This window comes from Pipra filicauda, unplaced genomic scaffold (genome assembly GCF_003945595.2).
Source record: "Pipra filicauda isolate LSUMZ 115617 unplaced genomic scaffold, ASM394559v2 scaffold266_size1643727_pilon, whole genome shotgun sequence".
Taxonomy (NCBI): domain Eukaryota; kingdom Metazoa; phylum Chordata; class Aves; order Passeriformes; family Pipridae; genus Pipra; species Pipra filicauda.
This window is the reverse complement of record NW_024104383.1, coordinates 738,435-752,792: the sequence shown is the minus strand read 5'-3', so window position 1 is coordinate 752,792 and position 14,358 is coordinate 738,435. Positions and strand designations below refer to the sequence as shown.

Here is a 14,358-nt window from a genome sequence, read left to right as displayed (position 1 = left end):
GTCCCCCCAACCTGCTGGCAGGAGGCTGATGGGTCGCAGCCCCCCTGGCTGCCCGTGCAGCAGCAGTGACCCTCAGGTTACCCGACACAGCCACGTGTCAGTGGCACATTTGTCTGGCACTTGCCATCCCCCTGGCCAGTCCCAGGAGCTGCTGCATGGCCTGAGCTTGTTGGGGTCCCCCCAGAGGGGACTGGGACCCCGTGTGTCTGTGGTGCAGCACTACAGGGGTTCGTATTCATGCTCTGTTCTTGCTGGTGTCCCTGTTCCCAGAGTCTCCAGCCAGGCTGGATTTGCTGGGAGAGCACAATGAACATCTGCCACGTGCTCTGCAGTGGCAGCCAAGTGCAGGGAGACAGAGAAAAATCAAACTGGCAGCTCTCCTAGGAAAAGCAGGTTCTCCTGTCTCTGATGTGAGCAAACCCTCAGGGCAGAACCACACAGAGAGTCACAGAATCCTGGAATGGCCTGGGTTGGAAGGGACCTTAGTATTTAAATATTATCTAGTCCTACCTCCCTGCCACAGGCAGGGACACCTTCCACTAGCCCAGGTCACTCCAAGCCCTGTCCAACCTGGCCTTGGACACTTCCAGGAGTGGGGCAGCCACAGCTTCTCTGGGCAACCTGTGCCAGGGCCTCCCCACCCTCCCAGGTTATTAGGTTATACCTAACCTAAATTTCCCCTTTCAGGGGACAAGATGGGGACCCCTGAGGCTGGGTGAGGTTGACCCCCCAGAGTAGGGGCACAGTCCCTTCAGTGCTCTGCAGACACGTGTGTGAATGCACTGGGACACCTGGTGACAGAGCCTGGACACAAATGATGCCCCAAAGTGCAAAGCCACACGGGCAAGGACTGCCCAGCCCGTCAGCAGCCACATACGTGTGTGACAGGCTGTGGAACCTGCACAGCTGAGGGTTCATTCCAACACCTGTGTTTCCAAACAAGAACATATGGCAGCAGGAGCACGTGGCAGCCTTGGAGGCGGTGGCAGCCCTGGGTGCTCTCTGAGCCCCTGGGGCTGGGAGGAATCCCAGGAGAAGGGCCCTGTGCCCAGTGCTCAGCCCCAATCCCCTCCCTGACCTAGCTACTGTTCAGCCAGATGTTGCTCTGAACTCCCCAGTTTCTACAGCTCTGCTCACCAAGCAGAGAGGGGAGGGGTTTTGATGGAATAGGTTTGCAGTTTTAGGAGATTAGCATTGAAATTCTCCCACCCCCTCCCACATTTAAAGTAAAAAGTCTATTTTAAAGCCCCCAGAGTGGCATTTTAATGGGGCCTCTCTGTATTTCTGTGCTTTAATAACAGCCCTAATCGAGGGATGAGAGCCCAAACCAAGGCACAGTGTATTTTTGGTGCAGCAGGTAGTGATTTGCTGTATTCATTACTCTCTACTGTCATTTTGGAAGCTGATCAGTTCAGGAAAGACCCTTCTTTGTGTAGGGCCTGGTCAGTGACTCCCAAGCATGCAGAGACTGGTGCTGCCAGAGCTGATCTTGTGGGATGGAGCCCAGTGCCAGGGCCACGGCATTGTGCTGGGCTCCAGGGGCTCTCTGTTCATTTTGAAAATGTTCCTCTTCTACATCAGAAAATTACTTTTTGTTGAACTTGAGGTGTATTAGTTTGCAAATTTTGGCTTTCAAAGCAGCTGTGACAGTTTGGGCCCTACAGGAAAGGTTTCTGACCCTGTGGTTGGCAGTTCCTCCCCAGTCTGGTGAGACCTGTGTGGTTTCTGCCACCCCAGACTCCAGAGGCGCATCCACAGCTGAAACCTGTGGGTGGTGTGTTTGGTAATGGGAAGGCAAATTGCTGGTGCTGAGTGTGTGACAAGGCTGGAAAAAATAGCCTAGGAGGTGGGGGGAAAAGAAATTCAGGGATTAAGCTGTTCTTGTGGCTGGAATCATGGGGCCTGCAGGGCTGGTGTTGGGATCTGGAGCAATAGCGATACTGGGAAGAGATTCTCCCCTGTGAGGGCAGTGAGGCCCTGGCACAGGTTGCCCAGAGAAGCTGTGGCTACCCCATCCCTGGAAGTGTCCAAGGCCAGGTTGGACAGGGCTTGGAGCAACCTGGGCTAGTGGAAGGTGTCCCTGCCCATGGCAGGGGATGGGATGATTTCCAAAGTCCCTTCCAACCCAAACCATTCCAGGATTCCATGACAAGCAGAGGATGCATAGTGGGGACCTGTGCTGGGTCTCCCCACCCTCCTGGCAGCCCCAAACATGCCCCTGCACTGCTCCCTCCCGGGTGCAGGCACTGGGGGGGGAGGTGTTGGCAGCCCCCGCCCCAGGAGCTGATCCTGCCCTGCTCCCTGTCCCACAGGTGCAGTGAGAGCATCCAGTGTCTTCCCCATCCTCAGCGTGGGGCTGCTGTTCTTCGGGGGCCTGTGTGTGGCCGCCAGCGAGTTCTACAAGAGCAAACACAACGTCATCCTCAGCGCCGGCATCTTCTTCGTCTCCGCAGGTAGGAGCTGCCGGGGGGCTCTGCCAGCCTGGGGGGACAGGGGCGACTGAGAGACGGGGCGTGGGTCCTTCCAGGCCGTCCACACAGATTCTGGGGTTTGTGAGCTGTCCCATCCAGGTGGGAAAATCCCCACTGCAGGGATAAACCATCAGGGGTCTGTGGCCTTGGTCACCGTGCTGGACAGCACTTCAAGCGTCCACCCTGCTCTGTGCCAAGCAGGATCCGTGCAGGTGCTGCAGCCTGGGAAGGGTGGCAGCTGTCCCACTGGGGGATTACCCGGCCCCCAGACAGGTCTCGGGGGGCCCTGTCGGTCAGCGGGCACTGTGCTGGCAGCAGCAGGACCAGGCAGAGGGGCTGCCGCAGTTCTACATGGAAATCACTCTCTGGAGAGGCCCTTCCTGCTGGATTACTCATTTCTCTGTGCTGTTCCCCAACACTTCCCCTGATTATCGTGTGACAATGCCTTTGTCTCAAGAAACTGCTCTATTTTGTGTTTTTCTTCTCCCCACAAAGAGACAAATGACTCTCCCTCCTTGGCTGGCAGGAGCTGCTGATGCAGATGAGAAAACAGCAGAGAGAACATAATCGATTCATTAAGTAAATCCGGGAATGCACCAGCCACTCCCCAGCCCTGCAGCACAGCCCCACTGGCTGCTGGCAGGGCACAAACTGCCCCCATCTCAAATAAAACCTCCAAGCTCCAGCAGAAATGGAAAGACCTGGAGCCATTCCAGCTTCCCTGTGCTCCCACGGGTCATTGCAAGCTGGGGTTTGTGCTAGAGGGATCCTTTTGTGCCCCTTGGGATGTCTCTGCTCTGGCCACAGACCGGGCTCCTGTGGTTCTGCTCAGCAAAGCAAAGCACAACGAGCTCTTGAAATGTCCTTTTTCTAAACAAAATAGTGGTTGTTCCTTCTAACCTTCCAATATCCAGGAATATACAGATATACTTGGTGTATGTAGTTATACTGGGATAGCAGAGGTCTGTGAGGGGGTTTGGCCCCAGTGTGCTGGCAGGGGGTTGGTGCCCCATGGGGACACATCCTCCCATCCCTCTCCTGCCACTCAGGTGAGCGCCTGTCCTTCGTCCTCCCCTGCAGGTCTCAGCAACATCATCGGGATCATAGTCTACATCTCGGCCAACGCGGGGGACCCGGGGCAGAGCGACTCCAAGAAGAGCTACTCCTACGGCTGGTCCTTCTACTTCGGAGCCCTGTCCTTCATCATCGCTGAGATGGTGGGGGTGATTGCTGTGCACATGTACATCGAGAAGCACCGCCAGATCCGCGCCAGGTCCCACTCAGAGCTGCTGAAGAAGTCGGCTTTCACCCGCCTCCCCCCCTACAGGTACCGCTTCCGCCGGCGGTCCAGCTCCCGCTCCACCGAGCCCCGCTCCCGGGACATGTCACCCATCAGCAAGGGGTTCAGCACCATCCCCTCCACCGACATCTCCATGTTCACCCTCTCCAGGGATCCCTCCAAGGTCACCATGGGGACACTGCTTAACTCGGAGCGGGACCACGGTTTTTTACAGGTCCATAACTCCATCCCCAAAGAGTTCAAGGAGTCTTTGCACAACAACCCGGCCAACAGACGAACCACGCCGGTCTGAGGCAGGCAGGGCTGTGGGCAGGCTGCATGGCATCACCCTTGTGATGGTGTAACCCGTGAAACCCCGTTTTTAAGGACAAACCCAGAGGCTCCCCAAGCCCCTGCCTGCGGGGCTGGTTTTTCACTCCTGGAAAAGCCACCGGCCGGGCCAGGTGGCTGCGGCCGCGGGGGGACGGGACCCCCGGTGGGGAGGGGACAGGGCCGTGCTGGGACCCTGGCGCCCTGCAGACTGAGTGGGGTTCCAACCCCCCGGGACAGCGGCTTCCCGAGGTCTCCATCGTTCGTGTGATCATAACCGCAGTGTTCCCGTAGCTGTGTGTCCATGGAAATGCTGGCGATAGCCCTGTCCGTGAGAACCCTTAACCCGGTAGTTACACTTAAGTGGAATCGCCTGGAAGTCCGGAGCTGGAAGCACTGAGTTGGTGCTGGAGCGATGCTCGTGTTCCAAACCCCCTTCCCTGTCGTGCTGGACGGAGTGCTCGGGCTGGGTTCCTCTATGGCGTTTCGTGCATGCATTAAATAGCTTGGAATTCAATTTTGTCATGTCGGGTTGGAAGAAACATCCTTTTGCAATTTTCTGTGGTCTTGAAAGGGCTTTTTTCCTTCCTGCCTTCCTTCCTGCTTTCCTGCCTTCCTTTCTTCCTTCCTTCCTGCCTTCCTTCCTTCTTCCTTCCCATGAAAGGACTCAGGAGCAGAATTTCTCCAGTGACTGGTAGCAAGTATCCAGCGTTTAATTCACCTCTAATGTTGCAAGAAAATGAATTAATTCCCTACAGTTGATACACAGCAGTCAGAGATGACTGTCTGGGCACAGCCAAGGAGGCAGAGTGTGATCGTGGTGCTGCGGGAGCAGCTGGGGCCGGCTGGGCTGCGGCCGCACGCGGATGGGGGGATTCCCTAATGGTTGGGAGATCCGTGAGAAAAACAACAATAAAATAGTCCAGTTTGGCAAGTTCCTTGGCTGCATAGGTCACACTGACCCTGCTGTGGGCACCGAGGAGCGCGCGCCGCGGCTGGCAGGGAGGAGGGAGGTCAGTCTGGGAGTGCCAGGGCACATGTGAGCAGGTGGGGGTTTGGCTTTAAACTCTCCCACTGGACCAGAGCTTGTCTAAATGGAGGCAATTTTGAAGCAGCTGGTCTGTGATGATGTGTCACTTAATTGAAATCTTATTTAATGTTCTAACAGAAGTGATGGATTCCCATGAGGTCCTCGGGGGTGATTTGGGGGCAGCGAGGCTCCCGTTTACTCTGCTCTTCACAGAAGGGAAACATCTGGTGCCTGGTGTGTGTGTCTTTGAGCAGCCCTGCCCTGGGTCTCCCACCCAAAGTAAGAGTGTGGCTGGTCACGGGTCACATCCTAATTCCATCTGGGAATAACGGTCGGGTCACTGTGGGAAACCTGGCACAGGAGCTTTGCTGGAGTGAAATCCTTCCTGGAGCTCTGCAAACGGCCCCAGGCAGGGCCATCTGCCCCTCAGCACAGGGCTGCAGGCACATTCTTCATAGAATCCCAGAATGGGTTGGAAGGGACCCTAAAGCCCACCCAGTCCCACCCCCTGCCATGGGCAGGGACACCTTCCACTAGCCCAGGTTGCTCCAAGCCCTGTCCAACCTGGCCTTGGACACTTCCAGGGATGGGGCAGCCACAGCTTCTCTGGGCAACCTGTGCCGGGGGCTCACCACCCTCATAGGGAACAGTTTCATCTGCCTCCCCCTTATTTGCTGTTATTTTGAAGGGGGTTGTTCTGAGAAGGCTGATTCAGATGATAATTAGGCCTCTTAATTGCCTGTAGTTGCTGATTGCATGTGTTAAAAAGTCAAGGAAGAGTAGCACCCGGATCTTAGGGCAATATTTAAAAACAAAGTAGTGAAAGGGCTGGAAGCACAAAACATGGAATAGAACAGAGTGGAACAGTTCAGCCGGGAGGGACCTGCACTGACCCTCTCAAACTGCCCGACCAAAAGCTAAACCATGGCCTTAAGGGCACTGCCCAAATGCCTCTTCAGCCCTGTCAGGCGTGGGGCACCGACCCCTGCCCAGGCAGGGAGCGAGGCCCCCGTGGGCACAGAGGAGCCGGGTCAGTGCTGCTCTCCCAGCACGGCCGGGCCGTTTGTTTGTGGAGGCAGAGCAGCCTGTGATTGAAGGTGTTTACTGCCACCTGTAATATCTTTCCTTTGTGCCCATGTCTTTCCCCTGGAAGAGAAAATCAATACCCGGGCTAAATCTGGAGGCTTCAATATTTCTCAGAGAAGTGCAAATCAATATGGATTTCTTAACAAGTTTAATTTCAATACCTGAAAGTGCACATTCTGCCTATTTCCTGACCTTTCCAATCCTCAGGGGAAGAAGATTAAAAAGATTTGTTCAAATTCAACGAATTGAATCAGCAAATGCCCCATTACCTTGTTTTCTTTCCGCCAGCCCTTGATAAACAGTACGATAGCCCATCGTCTGCGCGGGGCTGCCGGCGCCGTTCCCAACGCCAGCCACGCCAACCCGCCGGCGAGGGCAGGCCGGGCACGGATTCCCATGGCAGTGCCTGGAGTCGCCTTCACCGTGGGCAGGACAGCCCAGGTGGTGACAAAGGAGCCCGGTGTCAGGTGCAGACACAGCTTCTCGGAGTGCCAGCAGACCCACATCCCACCAGCAAGCCCGATCCTCCCCTTGCTCCCGAGCAGGCTGATTTATGGTGCTGCAGTGCTCTATATTTATCCTACAATGGCTTTGTGCAGTGTTAGATCATCGTGGGAGCACTGTAAACACTGCAAAATGAACATGAGCGTGTGGGCTCTTCTGACCAGAGAAGAAGACTTTGGGTGATTCAGTCTTTGCCCTTGGAACGATCCCACAGACAGGAGGAACCGGGACCATCCATCCCAGATGGCACCACAGCAAACGTGCCTGCTGAGGTCGGTATCTGTTGTGTCAGTGCCAGGCACAGCAGTGGCCCCACCGTGGGTCACTCACAGCTCCCCAGGGGTGAAACAGGACTCGGCATGGCGGGGACACACGGCTGGGGGCTGCCCCGGGGGGCTGGGACCGGCCCTGCGGACACAGAGGGACCCAGCCACAGCTGTGGGAACTGGGGATGGCTCCCAGTCGTGGCTGGGGCGCTGCTTTGCTGGTGCCTGTGGGCTGCCTTTCCGTTTGCCTCCCAAGGGAGGTTTTAATTGCTGTGTTGGTGCTGTGATGACAAGCCTGGCGGGGAAGCGCTGTCAGCCCGCAGGAGCTGGCACTGGCACAGAGCCCACAGAGGGGAGATGGCAGCTGGGTCCTGGCTGCAGCACAGAGCTCTGCTTTTCACCCTAATTCCACATCCACATCAGGACAAGCACACAGCCCTCACCATGGTTTGCTGCAAAGGAGGCTCCCCAGTCCCTATTCCTGCAGAGCTTTGGCTGTTCCTTCCTTGGCATCATTCTTTGTCCTTTCTGGCTTTGATTTTTGGGTTTGTTTTTTTTAGTGTTTGCCATAGTTTGTGAGAGCCTGGGTAAGGCCAAGTGATTTATATCGTGTGTTTATTATTTACTTGATGGACAGTAATGGCTTCTGTGGTGCCATTACTGTGTGTCATCTAAATCCAAACGCTGAGGTGCTGTAAAGGGCAGCCTTTCACTTGGGGCTGGAATAGCTTCTCCAGCATCGTTATCCTCTGCCACGAGTGCCTGCACACCCATAAATCTCCGACCAACCCAGCTCTCAATAGCCCCCCAGGAAATTTTCAACAAATAAGACTTTCACCTGCTCTTTGCTAATAAACTCCCGTCCCTTTGCCATTAACCTCCAGACGGTCACCAGAGGAGAAAATCCTCCTTGACCCCCTGAGCTGTGTTGGAGAAGATCAGCAGGAGCTGGGCATGTTTGGGGAGGGGGGACTGGTGCTGTGTGGCCGTGGCTGCAGCTCTGGGGCTGCTCCAGAGCTGGGGGAGCTCTGATGGGTGCCCTGAGAAATAGTGATGCAGGTAAGTGCAATTAGCAATTAATCATTGCAGGTTCTCATTGTCTGCTCCCAGCCTTCCAGTACCTGAAGAGAGCCTACAAGAAAGATGGAGAGGAGCTTTTTACAAGAGCATGTAGTGACAAGAGAAGGGAGAATGGCTTCAAACTGTCAGAGAGTAAGTTTAGATGGGATATTAGAAAATAATTCTTCCCTGTGAGGGTGGGGAGGCCCTGGCACAGGTTGCCCAGAGAAGCTGTGGCTGCCCCATCCCTGGAAGTGTTCAAGGCCAAATTGAAGCAACCTGGGCTAGTGGAAGGTGTCCCTGCCGAGGTACTGCTCTCACTTTGCTGAATTAAAGTTTCAGCTTCTTTAATAACCTGCAGGTCCACTGGAAAACTGCAATGAGTGGCATCAAGAAGCAACTCGGTAAGTTTATTTTGATGAAATACAATAATTATCATGCTTAGCAGCTGTTGCTATTTAAAATAAGAAAAAACGGGGCTTGCATTGAAAATGTTTTGTAAACCATGTGCACCAACAATCTGTTCCAATGAAACCAGCCATTATGGAAACGGTATAATAGCAGGAGCTCATTATGGAAAGTTAAATTGCAAATCATATTTTGTTTCAAATGAGCTGGATGAATGCATAATTTGCCTCAAAGAAATAGTTTTGTAGTTCTGATCCTCCTGCCAAGAGCTGAAGCTCTCGGGCTGCAGCTGCCGGAGCGGCCTGATTGTCCATTTCAAACTGCAGGAAGTTTGGGTTTCAAAGGGAGATTTGAAGAGAGAAAAAGGGGGAAAAAAGTGAAGGAATAAAAGACAGAGCAGTGGGAGCGCTCGGTTGGTTTCCTATGTGTGATCCTGGTGCCTGTGGGGTGGGCAGGGTGGGTTTAAAGCAAACCAAGGCCCTGTGTGGTGCTGACCATGTGCCCCACTGGAGCTGGAGCCAGACCCTTTGTCTGTGGGCAGAGCCAGGGGCTCAGCCAGGGCCAGTTCCCATGGGATCTGCACTGCCAGCAGATACTGCCAGCACGGCACAGCTCAGTGCTGCCTGCCTGGCTGGGAGCCACATGTGCCAGAGCATCGTCTCTGGGGCTGGGATCGGGGTCACCCTGTGCTCCCCAAAGGCACAGCACTGTGGGGGGCCCATGCAGACCCTGAGCTCTGCCAGCTCTGGCTTCAGCTGGAGTGTCACTGGAGAAGCCACACAGACAACTCACAGGTGACAAACCCCCGTTCCCACAGGACCTGCACGAGCAAGGCTGCCAGGACTGCAGCTCCCACTGCCTCAGGGCTGGTAGGCTCTGACTCGTGGTGCCCAGAGACCTGACCTACAAGTGGTGGCACATGAGGTGCCACATGCACAGCTAATGGCATTTCCTCATTGAGAGATGGCCCCAGGGACGGGCAGCGATGGCACAGGGGCAGTGGTGGCACGGGGGCAGTGGTGGCACGGGGGCAGTGGTGGCACAGGGGCAGTGGTGGCACAGGGGCAGTGGTGCCATCGGTGGGAAGTGACGGGCAGCTGGCCAAGCCCAGCTCCCCTGCCATGGGGGGCCATGGCTAGCCCAGAGGCTGCCTGGCACCCCGCAGGACAGGCAGGGTGGGTGATTGTCCCTTCTGGCAGGGGCACACGTCACAGCTGCTGTGCCCCAGGCACGAGGTCCTTTTGCCAGAGTCCCTCCCAGCTGTGGTGGCCCTGCAGGACGAAGGAGCCGCCCTTCTCCTGCTCTCAGGCTGTGCCCAAGGCTCACCCCAGGCACTCCGGGGCTGCTCTGGTGCCCCTCGGCCCCGCTGCCGCATCCAGCCCAGCCCAGAGGCAGCTTCATTAAATATTAAACCCAGCAGCTGCAGCAGTGTTGGGGGGTGGGTAAAGACAGCAGAAGCGATTTGCAAGTAAAATGCGTTTATCTTAGGAAAGAAGTCCTGGAAAATTGTAATTAAAATGTTTATACAAAGGGCAGGATTTCACAGCCTGAGTCTTCAGAAACTTCCTTAGCGAAGCCAGCAGTGGCACTGGTGAAGCTGTCACAGGAGAGATGGGAGCAGTGGCTCTGGGTGGTGCTGGGGACCCAGAATGGTGGTGGGATGGTGGGGAACCGTGTCCAGCATGCCTGGAGCAGCCCCATGAGCTCTGTAGGATGAAAGCCCTCACACATGCACCGTGCCCAGACGATGCAGGAGGGTACCCATAGATTCAGGATGGCAGCAGAGAGTGCAGGATGGCAGCAGTGGATGCAGCTCCTCCTTGGGTCACATCCCTGACAGGTACAACCAGGGTGGCCAGGATGGCTCCTGGGAAATCCCTGCTGGGCTCTTCCTTTCCCCAGCACCACCCCCATCCCCAGTCCTCTTGGGGTGTTTTTGTGCATTTCCAAGTTTATTTTTCCTCCAAGTAGGAACTTCCCTTGCAAAGCAGGTAATATGAAAACAGCTCCTGATTTGGGAGCTTGTAAATCACAGCCCCAAGCCCCCCTTTTTACTGGTCCTGCAGCAGCAAGGTCTGGGCTGAGAGTCTGAATTTTAAATCCTCTTTCTATTTATTTTACAGTAATAACAAAAAAAAATAAATAGAAGAAAGGCATTAAGCTGGCTCTGGGTGAGTGGAGAAGCCATAAATCACTCTCAGAGTGTGCACCAGAGGCTCTCACCTCAGGGTTCAAGTGCCTTTTAACCTCTCAGATCATGGAAACTCTGCAGCCAGTGCTGCTGAGCTCCAAAAGGTGCCTTTGGGGCAGTTTTTCTCACCCAAGGAAGAAGAGATGGAGCTAGTGCCCTGCACTGCTGCCCATGTCCCAGCCTGTCCCTTCAGCAGCCTGGCTGCAGCCTCTGCTGGCTCTTCTCCCATTCCTTGCCCTGATCAAGGAGTCAGGGGGTCTCTGGGGTGCTGGAGCTGCCCTTGCCCTGGGTTAACTGAGGCTACCAGGGTGTCAGGGCATAAAACCCAGCACAGAGAAAATTATACTAAACAACTGTGAAATAAATAATTTATTTCCTTATCTTCTGTGTTTAGGATTGAAGGAAAAACCCCACAACTCCAGCAATTCAACTTTTCCTGCCAAGCCATGAAGTGGCAGGCGGTTCATTAGCTTAGGTCATCACTGCTCGGAATGTAATCATCTTTAAAATGACAAAAAATGTAACCCCCCTGACCAGAGGTGGTCAAGGGCTCTGTACATCCAGCATTCCCCTTCTGGCACCCTGGGGTGTTCACCAGTCCCTGCTCTGCCTGGCCTGTGCCCAGCCCGGGGTGTTGTTGGATAAGTGCTCCCAGCCTGGGTGCCAGGGATGTCATTGAGCAGCCAGACCTGTCCTGGTGCTCCAACCTTTCCACCTGCCTTCTCCTGCCCTCTCCAGGTAAGCAGCTCTGAGAAGGGACTGGGAAGTAGGAGCCTTTCCTAGTAACACAACAAGGATTTGGAGCTGAAGGAGCAGCCACTGCCATGTTTTTACTGGGTCTTCAGAAAAAGTCAGAATCACAGAATCAGAGAATCTCAAACTGGTTTGTGTGGGAAGGGACCTTAAAAAGCCACCTCATTCCACCCCCTGCCATGGGCAGGGACACCTCCCACTATCCCAGGTTGCTCCAAGCCCTGTCCAACCTGGCCTTGGACACTTCCAGGGATGGGGCAGCCACAGCTTCTCTGGGCAACCTGTGAAGTGTTGGTCAAGAGCACGGGTGGATGCCATGGGCATGGGGTGAGCTGGGTGCTGGACCCTCCTGCTCTCAGTGATGGTGTGACCCCGTGCTGGAGACCACACAGAGCCCACAGGCTGGGCTGGGCTGCTGGAGGAGGGTGTAGTCATGGGATGGAGAGGAGGGGTCAGGATGGAGAGGAAAGGTCAGGACAGCACCCACGAGGCTGCAAATCTGCCACTGCTCTGCACCTGCTCCACACTCAGTGGAGCCCATTAAACCTGCAGCTACACAAGGAATGCCCAAAGCATGAAGTGAAATGAGTGTGAAATCTGCTTGCAGGGCTGGTCAGAGCTGCTGGACCCGGGCAGTGGGACAGCCAGGACTCAGGACTGGGAGGGGGCTCTGCCAAGGCTTTGTTGAATATTCATCTCTAGGAAATGGTTATTCATGAGCACAATGAAGATTATCGTTCTGAATTCCGAACAACTCAGCCCAGCTCCCGTTTGATGTGGCAAGGCTCTTGCAATGCATTTGCATTAGAGAAAGCATTACTACTTTTGATGAGGAGAAGGATTACAGGAGAAATCTGCATAAATTTATTGGCAAATGTCATTTAGCTTGTGTCCGAGTGTAATTCATCACGGGGCTGCAGTGCAGCCTGGCTGACTCACACAGGGCCGGGGCTGCTCAGCAGACAGATAAACAGCCCTTGGGACAAAATTACCTCATTGATATGAAGTCACCATAGTTGCAGGTAAGCAGAGCCTGCTTGGGGCACATCCTCGGGGAACACCAGTCCTGGGGGCATGAGTGACGGGAAATGCCAATCCCGGGGGATGCTCAGTGCTCTTCCTCTGCCTGCTGAGCTTCTCCCAGCTCCACCCCTGTGCCACCAGCCTGCCCAGCACCACCGCCCTCTCCCTCTGCCTCCAGCACTGCTGCTCTCCCCCGGCACAGAAACACACCCAGGATTTATCCCAGCTGCTGCTCTGGATGTCGGGGACATCCCTGTGCTCCCACCTGCCCTCCCAGAAGCCCCCATAAGCTGCTGCTGGGAGCACCAAGGGACTGCAGCAACCCCCTCAGAAAGGGTTTCCTTGCAAAGCACCGGCTTTGTGCCCACAGGCCCCTTCAAGGCTCTGTCTGGGTTGATTCCACAGCTGCTGGCATTGTTGTGTCCTTGATTAACTCTCCCCAGCGATGTGCTTACCCACAGCGCGTCCAGCTGTGCCTTTGATCTCCTCGGATTTCCCTGTGTGATGTAAGGATGTTAAACATGTTGGCTTTGGATGTTGGCTGGGACAGGATGAGAACTTTCTGACAGGCAGCACCTGCCACAGCGTCTGTGACAAGCTCAGAGCTGGTCCTGCTAAGCCAGAACGTCAGTCCCAGCACTCAGCTGGAGCTGCATGTCCATGTCCACCCCCAAAGACACCAATGTGCTCATTCCCACAGCCCCAGTGCCCACTCCCAGAGCCACCAGTCCCTTTTCCCACAGCCACCAGTGCCCATCCCCACAGTCCCAGTGGTGTTTTAGTCATGATTCCAGCCTGGCAGAGGTGAAGGTCACTACAGCGACTGCCTGGAATGTGATAAACGTGATGGCATTGGATCTCCTGCACCATACCCACCCTGCCACTCTCCATAGGAGGAACATCCTGGGAGGATTGGGAGAGCAGCTCTGGGCAGGGATTAGGGAGCTGAATCTCGAGAACCAGCCAGTCTTTGGCTTTTTTTTACTGAATTTTCTACAAATGCAACAAAATACACCCAAACTCCCTGCGTTGGGGAGGAGGGACTGGGCACATCTTCATCACACCTGCTCTGGGGTTCACAGTGTGACCTTGACAGTGTCCCTTCCTGAGCACTGCCAATTCCAGCCTGCTCTGAACTCCAGCCCCGGGAAGGCTGGGGGCTGATGCCAAACCCTGGCACCCCCAGCCTTGGGAACATCTCCCAGCTGTGGGATATCCATGTCTGCAGTGATTTCTGCTTCCACATGTCTCTCCAAGCAAGCAAACGCCTGTTCCATCCCAACTGTCTGATACGCCTTATCATCGTGTTAGCAATTAATATTAGCACAGTAGAAGTTGCTAATTTGTGATATACAATAATTAGAATTCAATTTAATTGCTCTCAAACTCTGCATACAAATGTGGCTTCCACTCCCTGGGTTAGGGAGAACAACAGAGGAGGAGAACTCATCCTTGATGGCACGGGTGAAGCCAGCACAGCCCACTTGGGCTCAGGCAGCCTGAGCAGGGTATCCCACCCTCTGGGAAAAGCAGAACAGCATTGTTGGGTGCTGAGCCTGCTACCAGGGCGGGTGCTGTGGGAGCACAGGTGGGCTGGATAGGGGCAGGCAGTACCCAGTGCTCACCTGTGCCTCCTTGCAGCAGAGGGTGGGGTTTTTCCTCCTGCCTGTGGGGCTTAGGTGAGGTTGGAAAGAGGGATGCTTCTCCTGGAAACAGCAGAGGCTTCATGAACCACCACAGGTACCAAAAAGAAATAAAAAAGAGGGAAGCAAAGAGGGTTTTCCAGTGTTTGGTGCCCCCCCCACTTGTGTTGGTGCTGCCTCAGGCTGAGCTTGCGGTGGGTGCAGCAGAGGGTGAGGGCATAGCCAGGAGAGAGGGATGGGCAGAGGGAAGCATGTCCTGGAGGGGGGGACTCTGAAAGGCTCAAGTTACAGGGCAGGTGCCAGCTGCACACAACT

General features: G+C 55.0%; 1 protein-coding gene across 2 annotated transcripts in view; it reads left to right on the top strand.

Moving 5' to 3' along the window:
- Positions 1–5,018, top strand: part of CACNG3 (calcium voltage-gated channel auxiliary subunit gamma 3) — a 28,205-nt gene extending 23,187 nt beyond the window's left edge. For both annotated transcript variants that reach the window (XM_027736186.2, XM_027736185.2), the window contains 2 exons: positions 2,313–2,453; positions 3,552–5,018. In XM_027736186.2, coding sequence (XP_027591987.1) covers positions 2,313–2,453; positions 3,552–4,063 — 653 coding nt within the window. In that variant the 3' untranslated portion in view covers positions 4,064–5,018. The remainder of the gene's footprint in view (positions 1–2,312; positions 2,454–3,551) is intronic.
- The last annotated feature ends 9,340 nt before the right edge of the window (positions 5,019–14,358 follow it).